We start from the raw sequence: 15,986 nt of genomic DNA, 5'->3' as shown, positions 1-15,986 counted from the left end.
CCTACTATAGTAACCTTATATTTCTTGCAATGGTCTGCGATCTCCTTTTCAAATTTGTTCCATTGGACTGTTGCTGGTCTGTTAACATGGTCATAGCTTTCAGAGTATGGATCAAGGTGCCTGAGCTGAAATGGAGTTAATGGGAATTAGGGGAAAACCCTCCGCTGGTTGGAATCATACCTGACACAAAGGAGGATGGTTGAGGTGGTTGGAGGTCAGTCATCTCATCCTCAGGACATCGCTGCAGGAGTTCCTCAGGGAAATGTCTGTGGGCCAACCATCTTCAGCTGCTTCATCAATAACCTTCCTTCCATCATAAGGTCAGATGACTGCACAATGTTCTGCACTATTCGTGACTCCTCATATAGTGAAGCAGTACAAACCCAAATGCAGCAGGACTTGGACAATATCCAGGTTTGGGCTAACAAGTAGCAAGTAACATTCGAGCCATGCAAGTGCCAGGCAATGTCCATCTCCACCAAGAGAGGCTCTAACCATCGTCCCTTGACATTCAGGGCATCACCATCACTGAATCCTGTTACAGATTCAGCAACAATAAATAAATGAGTGAGGCAAGGGTTTTTATAACAAATAAAACATTTATTAAACACTGAAAAACAAACCCCCAAAAGTAAACAAATCACTAACGTAACCGGAAATCAGCTGCTGTGCGGCAGCTTAAACAGCTCTTAAAGCGATGTTGCAAAAACAGTTCTTCAAAGTAGTATTGCAAAAGTTCAAAATGCTTACAGTCCATTTAAGGGAGAGACTTTTTAAGACAATTTAAATTCTCTTTCACTTCATGTTGTTGCGGTTCCCAGTCGAACTACTTATCCCACGAAGAATTTACGAAGATGAAAAATGAAATGGCTTAAAGGCACTGACCTTTCCTTTACAAAACTGTACTCAATCCTTTCTGCTATTTCACAGGGATTAACACGAGAACAGTCAATGAATTCCTTCCGAATGAGGATCAAACAAGGTCGAACCTGTTTCACCGTCGAAATCGACTTTCCTCAATCTTTTAACTCCCGAACTCCGATCTTCACTCTCCACTGATTTTTGAACTAGCAGTATTATAAAGAAACTGCTGGCAATGACCTTTTAAACTTTAAGCATTAAATAAAACTCCATCTTTCAACTAAACTGCGTCATAACATTAAATCACGCAGTGGCATGTAGTCAACATGGCAAATCCAGTCACGAACTGCCCCACCTCACAGGGGGGGTCCTCCTTTTATACCTTGTAAAAAAAAAACTGTCACATGATCTCTACTGGCGGGAAAATGACGTCACTCCACCATCACAAGACCATTACCTCAAGTCCAGTATAGCTTCAACCCCAGTCACATGACAAGGGTACCACTGTCACATGTCACGGGTACGTAACACCTCCCTCCAAAAAAAAAATTTGGTCTGTCAAGAACAAAAATTTTAACAATTATTTACAAGAAAAACAAATGTATAAATTTTATAACATACACAATATACAATACAGTATCATATAACATCTTACAACTCACAATACAGTAGGAGTGTTACAATTGTAAAAAACCACTCCATAAAAAAATTACATTGTACATTTAATATCGAGATAGACAATCAGCAACCACATTATCTTTACCTTTAATATGAGTTATCACAATATTGTACTCTTGTAACATCAAACTCCAATTTAATAACCTTCTGTTTTTGTTTTTCATCTTACTCAGAAAAACTAACGGATTATGATCAGTGTAAACAATAAGTGGTTTTTGAGTTGTACCAACATATACCTCAAAATGTTCTAAAGCTAAAACAAGAGATAACAATTCCTTCTCTATTGTCGAATAGTTTCTTTGATGCTTATTAAATTTCTTAGAAAAGTAAGCTACTGGATGATCAACCTCATCACCCTCATTCCTTTGCAGTAAAACTGCTCCTGCAGCCTCATCATTAGCATCTACAGCTAATGGAAAAGGTTTTTCAAAGTCAGGTGCCTTAAGCACAGGTTGTTGACATATCATTGTTTTCAATTTTTCAAACGCTTCTTGACAAGGCACTGTCCACACAAACTTCATATTCTTCTGCAAAAGGTTAGTTAATGGAAGGGCAACATTAGCAAAATTCTTACAAAATTTTCGATAATATCCTACCATTCCCAAGAATCTCCTGAGAGTTTTTTCCCCCATTGGAGTGGGATCAATAAAATTGCCCGAACTTTTGCCTGAACAGGAGCTACCTTACCTTGACCCACAACATAACCAAGGTAAGTTACATTGGCATGTCCAAATTCACTCTTAGCTAAATTAATAGTTAAGTTAGCTTTTGAAAGCCTTTCAAACAATTTCTCCACCACAATAATGTGTGCTTCCCAAGTATCATTTCCTGTCACTAAATCGTCAATATAAGCATCAGTATCTTTCAATCCCTGAATCACAGAGTTAATCATCCTCTGGAAAGTACCTGGGGTATTCTTCATCCCAAATGGAAGAACATTATATTCATATAGCCCAGATGGAGTTACAAATGCAGAAATCTCTCTACCTCTGTCCGTTAATGGAACACACCAATACCCTTTCAATAAATCAATCTTTGTAAGGAACTTTGCTTTTCCAACTTTATCTACACAATCATCTACTCTAGGAATTGGATATGTATCTGTTTTCGTTACAGCATTCACCTTCCTATAGTCCGTACAAAACCTAATACTACCATCTGGTTTTGGCACCATAACACAGGGTGAACTCCAATTCGAGTTAGAATGTCTAATAATATTATTCTCTAACATATATTTAATTTCTTTCTCAGCAAGTTCACATTTTTCTACGTTCATCCTATATGGGTGTTGTTTAATAGGTTTGGCATCTCCAACATCTACATCATGTGAAGATATAGTAGTCCTTCTCGGAACATCTGGAAACAAATCCTTATATTTAAAAATTAATTAATCATCTATCATGTTTCTAGTTAAATCAAACTCATTATCATTAACCACAACAGTCACAGTATCAGATTGTTTCTCAAAATATGGTTTTATCATATTTATATGGCAAAGTTGTGTTGACCTTCTACGATCTGGAGTTTTTATCACATAATCCACATCATTGACTTTAGACACAATTTCATAAGGACCATGAAATCTAGCTTGTAAAGGATTCATTTGCACTGGGAAAAGAACCAACACCTTATCTCCAGGCTTAAACATCCTCATCCTAGCTTCTTTATCATACCAAATTTTCATTTTCTCCTGAGCCAATTTTAAATTTTCCTTGGCTAAGCTACAAGCTTTATGTAACCTGTCCTTAAATTTCAAAACATAGTCCAACAAATTAGTGTGTATTTCCTTACTAATCCACTGTTCTTTTAATAAAGCTAAAGGTCCTCTAACTCTATGCCCAAATACAAGTTCAAATGGACTGAAACCTAAAGATTCTTGTACCGATTCCCTTACTGCAAATAAAAGTAAGTTTATACCCTCATCCCAGTCACTTTCATTTTCCACACAATATGTCCTAATCATATTCTTGAGGTAGAATGAAACCTCTCCAAGGCACCTTGCGATTCTGGATGGTATGCAGACGAAGTGATTTGTTTAGCTCCCAATTTATAAACTATCTGTTGAAACAATCCAGACATAAAATTACTGCCTTGATCAGTTTGTATTTCCTTAGGTAATCCAAAATAAGTAAATAATTTTATAAGGGCCTTTGTCACAGTTTTAGCTTTTATATTCCTAAGTGGTACTGCCTCTGGAAACCTGGACGAAGTACACATAATAGTCAACAAGTTTTTGTCTTTGGTAATGGACCAACACAATCTACAATAACTTTAGAAAACGGTTCACCAAATGCTGGAATAGGTTGTAGTGGAGCCACTGGTGTAACTTAATTTGGTTTACCCACAATTTGACAAGTATGGCACGTTTTACAAAACATCGTCACATCTTTTCTTAGACCAGGCCAGTAAAAATGTTTTAAAATCTTGTCCACAGTTTTCCTTACCCCTTGATGTCCACCTAAAGACACACTATGAGCTAAAGTCAAAATCTCATTTCGATAAACTTTAGGGACAACTACCTGGTAAACAATATTCCATTCCTCACTTGCAGGAACTGTAGGTGATCTCCACTTCCTCATAAACACTCCTTTTTCCAAGTAATATCCTACTGGCACCTTCTCAATCTCACTATCTAGTAGAGCTTGTTCTCTTAATTTTATAATCTCAGGGTCTCTATTCTGCTCTGCTATCATCTCCTTCCAAGACAGAGATAAATCTTCATAGTCAGACTTACTCCAAGAATCTTGTTCAAACAATGAAGGTAAGAAAGTCTCTGACACATCCTCAAAACACAAATCCTGAGTTGAACAGTCATGAGTAACAACTTCATTCTGCACCTCAATCTTTTTAGCCATAGCTCTAATCACAACACAGGAAGAATCTGTGTTAGAATTCATCTCTGGTTCCTCTGACTCCATTGTCAAATGCATTTCAGGAAAAACTTGTCCACCTGCCAAGTCATTACCTAACAATAAAGAAATATCCTTCACAGTTAAGCTAGGCTGTAATCCTACTTTAACAAATCCTGTAACTAACCCTGACTTTAAATTTACTTTATGCAAATGTATAGGCATAAAAGCACTCCCAACACCTCGTATATAATTTACCTCACCAGTATCAGACTCTTCATTAAACTTCAATACACTGTCTAACATCAGTGATTGAGAAGCTCCAGTATCCCTAAGGATTTTTATTGGCACCAGAGTAGATCCTTCTTTCAAGGATACAAACCCTTCAGTTATAAAATGATCATATCCCTTTTTAACTTGGTCAGACTCTAACAAAACCTCATTTGTGTTTATCGAACCCTGTAATTTTACAGGTGCTTCAGTATGTTGCACACAAGCATCTGGAACTGCTTCCTTCTCTTTCTTTTTCAATCGGAAACAGTTAGCTATTACATGGCCAGGTTTCTTACAATAGTTACAAATAAGACCAAACTGTCTTTCCTTCACAGGTTTTCCTTCCTCCTTACCTTTCTCATTAACTTCTGTTTTAATTTCTGATTTACCTTGAGTCTCCATGTTATTTTTCCTCTTAAAAATTCTGCCCTGAGGAAATTTATTTTTATGGATTAAAACATACTCATCAGCTAATCTAGCAGAGTCCTGCAATGTATCAGTATCCCTCTCATTTAAGTAGGTCCTTACTTCAACAGGGATGCTTTTTTTAAATTCCTGCATTAAAATCAGCTCTTTCAATGTATCATAGTCCCCATTTACATTTTTAGAGGAAACCCATCTCTCAAAACACACAGCTTTATCATAGGCAAATTCCACATAAGCTTTTTCCACAGACTTCTTCAAACTTCTGAATCTTTCTCTATATGCTTCTGGGACCAATTCGTATGCTTTCAAAATATGCTTTTTCACAATATCTTAATCAAGTGCTTGCGCAGCAGTTAAAGCTGTATAAACTTGTTGTGCTTTGCCTTTAATTACACTTTGTAACAACACTGACCATTTATCTTTCGGCCACTCTGAAATCTGAGCAATCGTTTCAAAATGTTGGAAATATCTTTCCATTTCTGTTTCACTAAATGGTGGGACCAATTTAATTTCTTGACTAGTAACAAACAGTTTTCTAGAACCAGAAGACTGATTCCCAGAAGACTCATTCCGTCATCGCATATTCAAATTCCCTTTTTTTATTATTAGCTTCTAACCTACAACGCTCCAATTCTGCTTTACTTTGTTCCATCTTCATTTGTTCGATTTGCAACTGCATCTCTATATTACTTATTGGAAACGACTCTAAAATCGATTCATCAAAATCACCCGAATCCGCATAGTGTGATGCGATTTTTCTCTGTATTAGAGCCTTTGATATAGACCTCAAAATACCTTTAAGTTGCAATCTACTAGCTATCTCAGACACCTCAGTTTTCTTCGCCTTCGCTAACAACTCTGCGTCTGGCGAAGCCAGAAACTCATCAATATTCATTACTGCCGAATACCACTCACAAGCCAATCAAACAAAAGAATCGAGTATTCCCCTCTTCCAAAACACCGATTCAAAATTTAACAAGCATTTAAACTCAAAAATGATTCATCTTGGACGCAGCCCCCATATTTATGTTACAGATTCAGCAACAATAAATAAATGAGTGAGGCAGGGGTTTTTATAACAAATAAATCATTTATTAAACACTGAAAAACAAACCCCCAAAAGTAAACAAATCACTAACATAACCGGAAATCAGCTGCTGTGCGGCAGCTTAAACAGTTCTTAAAGCGATGTTGCAAAAACAGTTCTTCAAAGTAGTACTGCAAAAGTTCAAAATGCTTACAGTCCATTTAAGGGAGAGACTTTTCTAGACGATTTAAATTCTCTTTCATGTCGTGTTGTTGCAGTTCCCAGTCGAACTACTTTTCCCACGAAGAATTTACGAAGATGAAAATGAAACGGCTTAAAGGCACTGACCTTTCCTTTACAAAACTGTACCCAACCCTTTCTGCTATACACAGGGGTTACCACAGGGACAGCCAACAAATTCCTTCCGAATGAGGATCAAACAAGGTTGAACCTGTTTCACCATCGAAATCGACTTTCCTCGATCTTTTAACTCCCGAACTCCGATCTTCACTCTCCACTGATTTTTAACTGGCAGTATTATAAAGAAACTGCTGGCAATGACCTTTTAAACTTTAGGCATTAAATAAAACTCCATCTTTCAACTAAACTGCGTCATAATATTGAATCACGCAGTGGCATGAAGTCAACATGACAAATCCAGCCACGAACTGCCCCTCCTCACAGGGAGGGGTCCTCCTTTTATACCCTGTAAAAAAAACTGTCACATGACCTCTACTGGCGGGGAAATGACGTCACTCCACCATCACAAGACCATTACCTCAAGTCCAGTATAGCTTCAACCCCAATCACATGACAGGGGTACGTAACAATCCCCTATTATCAACATCCTGGGGGTTAACATTGACAGGAAACTGAACTGGTCTAGCCATGTAAACATCATGGCTACCAGAGCAGGTCAAAGGCTAGGAATCCTGCAGCGTGTAACTTACCTCCTGACTCCCCAAAGCCTGTCCACCATCTACAAGGCTCAGGTCAGGAATACTCACCACTCGCCTGGATGAGTGCAGTGCCAACAACACTCCTTTCCAGGGAACACACTAAGATGGTGGTGCGATATTAGTACGCAGCAGCCTCTCCGGACTCCGGATTGGGGATTGCCAAACGTTATGTGGATTTTCTGGTGTAGTCTGTTTTGTCATGTGCTTTGTTGATATCATTCTGGAGGAACGTTGTCTCATTTTTTAACTGCATTGCGTTTGTGGTTTTTAAATGACAATAAACTGAATCTGAACAACACACCAAAGTTCCTACGGCAGCACCTTCCGGACCCACGACCAATGCCATCTGGAACAAGAGCAGCAGATAGCTGGGAACACCACCACTTGGAAATCCCCTCTGAATCACTCACCAGCCTAACTTGGAAACATATCACCTTTGCTTCATTGTCACTGGGTCAAAATCATGGAATTCCCTCCCTAACAGCACTGTGGGTGTGCTCACACCTCAGGAACTGCAGCAGATCAAGAAGGCAGCTCCTCACCACTTTCCCAAGGGCAACTAGGCCTGGTTGCCTCCAAGCTTCACGGGAGGAGTTCTCCAGTTTGTCCTGACTGAGCACTGAAGTGATATTTTCTCTGAACACCGCCCTTCCTCCTTTAATCCCTCCCACCCCGTCACAATTAATACAACAAAACCCTGGAATGTTGAGCAGCCCCTCCTGCAACCAGGTCTCACTAATGGCAACAATAACATAACTCCAGGTGTTGGTCCATGCCCTGAGCTCACCTGCCTTTCCAACAATATTTCTTGCACGGAAAAATACTGCAGGCAGCTCAGAGCACCAGTAGTGTTCTCAACATTATTTATCCACTAGTGCCATTATCAGTTTGTTGTTTTTCTGTTTGTATTTGCATAATGTACGGTCTTTATCACACCGTCTGTCTCTTTTTCATTGGTTCTATTCTGATGTGCTTGAATCATGTAGATTGATAATAAATTTATTTTGAACTTTGAATATTTCTGTGTGTTTCTCTGGGTACAAACATGAGTCACGAGGTCATCTGGCCAAACATCACATCCCTCCCGACCTCGGAGTGTGTGTTATCATAGTTCCTTTAACGATGGGACATTGCACTCTGAGCTGAGCAAGTATTCGGAAAAACCTGCTGTCACACCGCGCACGGAACATGGATCCCGTACGGCTCAATCCAATTATCTCCGTCCTCTCCTCTCTCACCTCCCATCCTTTCTGGTTCGTGGCTTCCATCCTCCTTTACTTGGTGGTCCGATCACAGAGGAAGTGCTGCTGGAGACCCAGGGACTGTCCCGTGGACCTCAACGGCAAGACGGCCATCGTCACCGGATCCAATACAGGTAATCGTGCTGCGGGGTCAGTCCACACCCCGTGTCAGAGCGGGACCGGTCCACACCCCGTGTCAGAGCGGGGCCGGTCCACACCCCGTGTCAGAGCAGAGCGGGGCCGGTCCACACCCCGAGTCAGAGCAGAGCGGGTCCGGTCCAAACCCCGTGTCAGAGCGGGACCGGTCCACACCCCGTGTCAGAGCAGAGCGGGGCCGGTCCACACCCCGTGTCAGAGCAGAGCGGGGCCGGTCCACACCCCGTGTCAGAGCAGAGCTGGGCCGGTCCACACCCCGTGTCAGAGCAGAGCGGCGCCGGTCCACACCCCGTGTCAGAGCAGAGCGGGGCCGGTCCACACCCCGTGTCAGAGCAGAGCGGCGCCGGTCCACACCCCGTGTCAGAGCAGAGCGGGGCCGGTCCACACCCCGTGTCAGAGCAGAGCGGCGCCGGTCCACACCCCGTGTCAGAGCAGAGCGGGGCCGGTCCACACCCCGTGTCAGAGCAGAGCGGGACCGGTCCACACCCCGTGTCAGAGCAGAGCGGCGCCGGTCCACACCCCGTGTCAGAGCAGAGCGGGGCCGGTCCACACCCCGTGTCAGAGCAGAGCGGCGCCGGTCCACACCCCGTGTCAGAGCAGAGCGGCGCCGGTCCACACCCCGTGTCAGAGCAGAGCGGGGCCGGTCCACACCCCGTGTCAGAGCAGAGCGGGACCGGTCCACACCCCGTGTCAGAGCAGAGCGGGACCGGTCCACACCCCGTGTCAGAGCGGGGCCGGTCCACACCCCGTGTCAGAGCAGAGCGGGGCCGGTCCACACCCCGTGTCAGAGCAGAGCGGGGCCGGTCCACTCCCCGTGTCAGAGCAGAGCGGGGCCGGTCCACACCCCGTGTCAGAGCAGAGCGGCGCCGGTCCACACCCCGTGTCAGAGCAGAGCGGGGCCGGTCCACACCCCGTGTCAGAGCAGAGCGGGACCGGTCCACACCCCGTGTCAGAGCAGAGCGGCGCCGGTCCACTCCCCGTGTCAGAGCAGAGCGGGGCCGGTCCACACCCCGTGTCAGAGCAGAGCGGCGCCGGTCCACACCCCGTGTCAGAGCAGAGCGGGGCCGGTCCAAATCCCGTGTCAGAGCAGAGCGGCGCCGGTCCACACCCCGTGTCAGAGCAGAGCGGGGCCGGTCCACACCCCGTGTCAGAGCAGAGCGGGGCCGGTCCACTGCCCGTGTCAGAGCAGAGCGGCGCCGGTCCACACCCCGTGTCAGAGCAGAGCGGGGCCGGTCCACTCCCCGTGTCAGAGCGGGGCCGGTCCACACCCCGTGTCAGAGCGGGGCCGGTCCACACCCCGTGTCAGAGCGGGGCCGGTCCACACCCCGTGTCAGAGCAGAGCGGCGCCGGTCCACTCCCCGTGTCAGAGCAGAGCGGGGCCGGTCCACACCCCGTGTCAGAGCAGAGCGGGGCCGGTCCACACCCCGTGTCAGAGCAGAGCGGGGCCGGTCCACTCCCCGTGTCAGAGCAGAGCGGGGCCGGTCCACTCCCCGTGTCAGAGCAGAGCGGGGCCGGTCCACACGCCGTGTCAGAGCAGAGTGGGGCCGGTCCACACCCCGTGTCAGAGCAGAGCGGGGCCGGTCCACACCCCGTGTCAGAGCAGAGCGGGGCCGGTCCACACCCCGTGTCAGAGCAGAGCGGGGCCGGTCCACACGCCGTGTCAGAGCAGAGCGGGGCCGGTCCACTCCCCCGTGTCAGAGCAGAGCGGGGCCGGTCCACACCCCGTGTCAGAGCAGAGCGGGGCCGGTCCACACCCCGTGTCAGAGCGGGGCCGGTCCACACCCCGTGTCAGAGCAGAGCGGGGCCGGTCCACACCCCGTGTCAGAGCAGAGCGGGGCCGGTCCACTCCCCGTGTCAGAGCAGAGAGGGGCCGGTCCACTCCCCGAGTCAGAGCAGAGCGGCGCCGGTCCACTCCCCGTGTCAGAGCAGACCGGCGCCGGGCTGCCGATCCTTCCGAAGCTCGGGGTTCGGCGGAGGGGATGGGACAGGGGCCGAGGGGCGAGGATCCGGGAGTTGAAACATTTTGCTGATGGTCAAATGCTTCAAAAGTCTGCTGCACAATTCTCCAAATGGGCAATCCCGGCAGAGAAATAAAGAGATCCAGGTGAGTGGGAATGTACTTCAACCCCTCAACCCACCCAAAATCCTCCTCCTTCCCCATACACCCATTCTCACTTTCTCTCCACCCACCCACCTACGCTCTCACTGACCCTTCTGTATACATACCCCTCACTCTCCCTCCCCGACCCACACACAACCCCTCCCGCTCTCCACTCACTCTTCCCCACACTCAACCCCTCCCACTCTCCCCTCACTCTTGCCCACATTCAACCCCTCCCGCACTCCCCACACTCAACCCCTCCTGCTCTCCCCTCACTCTTCCCCACAATCAACCCTTCCCGCTCTCCCCTCACTCTTGCCCACACTCAACACCTCCCGAACTCCCCACTCAACCCCTCCCGCACTCCCCACACTCATCCCCTCCCGCACTCCCCACACTCAACCCCTCCCGCACTCCCCACACTCAACCCCTCCCGAACTCCCCACACTCAACTCCTCCCGCTCTCCCTTCACTCTTCCCCACACTCACCCCTCCTGAACTCCCCACCCACACCCATTCCCCACACTCAACCCTTCCCTCACTCCTCTCAGTCTTCCCCACACTCAACCCCTCCCGCTCTCCCCTCACTCTTGCACAAACTCAACCCCTCCCGCACTCCTCTCAGTCTTCCCCACACTCAACCCCTCCTGCACTCCCCACACTCAACCCCTCTCGCTCTCCCCTCACTCTTGCACAAACTCAACCCCTCCCGCACTCCTCTCAGTCTTCCCCACACTCAACCCCTCCCGCACTCCCCACACTCAACCCCTCCCAAACTCCCCACACTCAACCCCTCCCAAACTCCCCACACTCAACCCCTCCCGAACTCCCCACACTCAACCCCTCCCAAACTCCCCACACTCTTCCCCACACTCAACCCCTCACCTCCCTTCCCCACCCACACCCATTTCCCACACTCAACCCCACCCGCACTCCTCTCAGTCTTCCCCACACTCAACCCCTCCCGCTCTCCCCTCACTCTTGCACAAACTCAACCCCTCCCGCACTCCTCTCACTCTTCCACACACTCAACCCCTCACCTCCCCCACCCACACACCCATCCCCCACACTCAACCCCTCCCGCTCTCCCCTCACTCTTCCCCACACTCAACCCCTCACCTCCCCCACCCACACACCCATTCCCCACACTCAACCCCACCCGCACTCCTCTCAGTCTTCCCCACACTCAACCCCTCCCGCTCTCCCCTCACTCTTGCACAAACTCAACCCCTCCCGCACTCCTCTCAGTCTTCCCCACACTCAACCCCTCCCGCTCTCCCCTCACTCTTGCACAAACTCAACCCCCCCCTCACACCTCTCAGTCTTCCCCACACTCAACCCCTCCCGCACTCCCCACACTCAACCCCTCCCGCACTCCCCACACTCAACCCCTCCCGCTCTCCCCTCACTCTTGCACACTCAACCCCTCCCGCACTCCTCTCAGTCTTCCCCACACTCAACCCCTCCCGCTCTCCCCTCACTCTTGCACAAACTCAACCCCTCCCGCACTCCTCTCAGTCTTCCCCACACTCAACCCCTCCCGCTCTCCCCTCACTCTTCCCCACACTCAACCCCTCCCGCTCTCCCCTCACTCTTGCCCACACTCAACCCCTCCCGCTCTCCCCTCACTCTTGCCCACACTCAACCCCTCACCTCCCTTCCCCACCCACACCCATTCCCCACACTCAACCCCTCCCGCACTCCTCTCAGTCTTCCCCACACTCAACCCCTCCCGCTCTCCCCTCACTCTTGCACAAACTCAACCCCTCCTGCTCTCCCCTCACTCTTCCCCACAATCAACCTCTCACTCTCTTCCCCACACTCAACCCCTCACCTCCCTTCTCCACCCACAACCAACCCCCCACACCCATCCCCCACACTCAACCCCTCCCGCACTCCTCTCAGTCTTCCCCACACTCAACCCCTCCCGCACTCCTCTCAGTCTTCCCCACACTCAACCCCTCCCGCTCTCCCCTCACTCTTGCACAAACTCAACCCCTCCTGCTCTCCCCTCACTCTTCCCCACAATCAACCTCTCACTCTCTTCCCCACACTCAACCCCTCACCTCCCTTCTCCACCCACAACCAACCCCCCACACCCATCCCCCACACTCAACCCCTCCCGCACTCCTCTCAGTCTTCCCCACACTCAACCCCTCCCGCACTCCCCACACTCAACCCCTCCCGAACTCCCCACACTCAACCCCTCCCGAACTCCCCACACTCTTCCCCACACTCAACCCCTCACCTTTCTTCCCCACCCACAACCAACCCCCACACCCATCCCCCACACTCAACCCCTCCCACTCTCCCCTCACTCTTCCCCACGATCAACCCCTCACCACCCTTCCCCACCCACACACCCATCCCCCACACTGAACCCCTCCCACTCTCCCCTCACTCTTGCCCACACTCAACCCCTCCCGAACTCCCCACACTCAACCCCTCCCACTCTCCCCTCACTCTTGCCCACACTCAACCCCTCCCGAACTCCCCACACTCAACCCCTCCCACTCTCCCCTCACTCTTCCCCACACTCAACCCCTCCCGCTCTCCCCTCACTCTTGCACAAACTCAACCCCTCCCGCTCTCCCCTCACTCTTCCCCACAATCAACCTCTCACTCTCTTCCCCACACTCAACCCCTCACCTCCCTTCTCCACCCACAACCAACCCCCCACACCCATCCCCCACACTCAACCCCTCCCGCACTCCTCTCAGTCTTCCCCACACTCAACCCCTCCTGCACTCCCCACACTCAACCCCTCCCGCACTCCCCACACTCAACCCCTCCCGAACACCCCACACTCTTCCCCACACTCAACCCCTCACCTTTCTTTCCCACTCACAACCAACCCCCACACCCATCCCCCACACTCAACCCCCCCCACTCTCCCCTCACTCTTCCCCACGATCAACCCCTCACCACCCTTCCCCACCCACACACCCATCCCCCACACTGAACCCCTCCCACTCTCCCCTCACTCTTCCCCACACTCAACCCCTCCCGCTCTCCCCTCACTCTTGCCCACACTCAACCCCTCCCGCTCTCCCCTCACTCTTGCCCACACTCAACCCCTCCCGAACTCCCCACACTCAACCCCTCCCACTCTCCCCTCACTCTTCCCCACACTCAACCCCTCCCGCTCTCCCCTCACTCTTGCCCACACTGAACCCCTCCCACTCTCCCCTCACTCTTCCCCACACTCAACCCCTCCCGCTCTCCCCTCACTCTTGCACAAACTCAACCCCTCCCGCTCTCCCCTCACTCTTCCCCACACTCAACCCCTCCCGCTCTCCCCCTCACTCTTCCCCCCAATCAACCTCTCACTCTCTTCCACACACTCAACCCCTCACCTCCCTTCCCCACCCACAACCAACCCCCCACACCCATCCCCCACACTCAACCCCTCCTGCTCTCCCCTCACTCTTCCCCACGATCAACCCCTCACCTCCCTTCCCCACCCACACCCATCGCCCACACTCAACCCCTCGCTCTTTTCCCCTCACAACCCCTCACCTCACTTCCCCACCCACACCCAACCCCCACACTCAACCACTCCCACTCTCCCCTCACTCTTCCACACACTCAACCCCTCACCTCCCCCACCCACACACCCATCCCCCACACTCAACCCCTCCCGCTCTCCCCTCACTCTTCCCCACACTCAACCCCTCACCTCCCCCACCCACACACCCATCCCCCACACTCAACCCCTCACCGCCCCCACACACACACCCATCTCCCACACTCAACCCCTCCCACTCTCTCCTCAATCTTCCCCACGATCAACCCCTCACCTCCATTCCCCACCCACACACCCATCGCCCACACTCAACCCCTCGCTTACTTCCCCACACTCAACCACTCACCTCCCTCCCCCACCCACACACCCATCCCCCACACTCAACCCCTCCCGCTGTCCCCTCACTCTTCCCCACACTCAACCCCTCACCTTCCTTCCCCACCCACAACCAATCCCCACACCCATCTCCCACACTCAACCCCTCCCACTCTCTCCTCAATCTTCCCCACGATCAACCCCTCACCTCCCTTCCCCACCCACACCCATTCCCCACACTCAACCCCTCCTGCACTCCTCTCACTCTTGCCCACACTCAACCCCTCCCGCACTCCCCACACTCAACCCCTCCCGCTCTCCCCTCACTCTTGCACAAACTCAACCCCTCCCGCACTCCCCACACTCAACCCCTCCCGCTCTCCACTCACTCTTCCCCACACTCAACCCCTCACCTCCCTTCCCCACCGACACCCATCCCCCACACTCAACCCCTCCCACTCTCCCCTCACTCTTCCCCACAATCAACCCCTCGCTCTCTTCTCCACACTCAAGACCTCTCCTCCCTTCCCCACCTACACACTCACCCCCACACTCAACCCCTCACTCTCTTTCCCACACTCAACCCCTCTCCTCCCTTCCCCACCCACACCCATCCCCCACACTGAACCCCTCCCGCTCTCCCCTCACTCTTCCCCACAATCAACCCCTCGCTCTCCTCCCCACACTCAGGACCCCTCCTCCCTTCCCCACCCACACACTCACCCCACACTCAACCCCTCGTTCTCTTCCCCACACTCAACCCCTCACCTCCCTTCACCACCCACGCACTCGTCGCCCACACTCAACCCCTCACCTCCCTTCGCTACCCACACACCCATCCTTTCACTTCCCCCTCCCATGTCCCTCCATTCATGCTCTGTCTGCTGCAATCCCCCCCCCCATTTACACTCCCTCCGCTGCGCCACCCCACCCCCCATTCCACTCAAAAGAGGTCGAGGTACATATAGCATAATATAACATTTTGCAGAAGCATATACAAATAATAAATTTCATTCCACTATGAAAAAGACATGGCAAACTTAACATCTAGAAAGACAGTCAGCAATTATGTTATCCTTGCCTTTAATATGAGTTATTATAAGATCATATTCCTGTAAAATCAGACTGTGCAGTTGAACTGGAGTCTGATTAACCATTTTCTTTAACCATGACAATGCAAACATGCACTCTAGGGATGAGATAGGTATCTGTCTTTGTTACAGCATTCACCTTCAGTACAAAATCTGATTCTCCTATCTGGCTCAGGGTGAACTCCAATTTGAAGTGGAATGTCTAATAATGTCATTCTTTAGCATATGCTCTATCTCCTGTTCAACAAGTTTTCTTTTCTCAACATTCATTCAATATTGGTGCTGTTTAATAGGTTTAACATCTCCAACATTCACATCATGGCAAGTCACTGTGGTTCTCTTCAGAACATCTGGGAATAAATCAAGAAAGTTAAAAATTAGCTGTTTCATCTCCTGTCTCTCTTGGGGTTGGAGATGGGCCAATTTCCCCTCAAGGTCCTTCAAAATGGCTGCATTTGTTAATTTAGCTGTGCCAATGATTTG

The 15,986-nt window shown here is 50.1% G+C and overlaps 2 protein-coding genes across 7 annotated transcripts in view; both read left to right on the top strand.

Annotated features, from left to right (window-relative positions):
• LOC140719475 (uncharacterized) overlaps positions 1-15,986 on the top strand; it is a 159,583-nt gene that overhangs the window by 66,615 nt on the left and 76,982 nt on the right. The gene's annotated exons all lie outside the window — the stretch shown is intronic.
• Positions 8,147-15,986, top strand: part of LOC140719098 (retinol dehydrogenase 11-like) — a 39,475-nt gene continuing 31,635 nt past the window's right edge. The window contains exon 1 of the mRNA XM_073033480.1: positions 8,147-8,448. Within this exon, the coding sequence (XP_072889581.1) occupies positions 8,262-8,448 (187 nt within the window). The 5' untranslated portion in view covers positions 8,147-8,261. The remainder of the gene's footprint in view (positions 8,449-15,986) is intronic.

The sequence above is a fragment of the Hemitrygon akajei genome, chromosome 31, assembly GCF_048418815.1.
Source record: "Hemitrygon akajei chromosome 31, sHemAka1.3, whole genome shotgun sequence".
Lineage (NCBI taxonomy): Eukaryota > Metazoa > Chordata > Chondrichthyes > Myliobatiformes > Dasyatidae > Hemitrygon > Hemitrygon akajei.
Note: the sequence above shows the minus strand (reverse complement) of the source record. Positions and strands in the feature narration are given on the sequence as shown.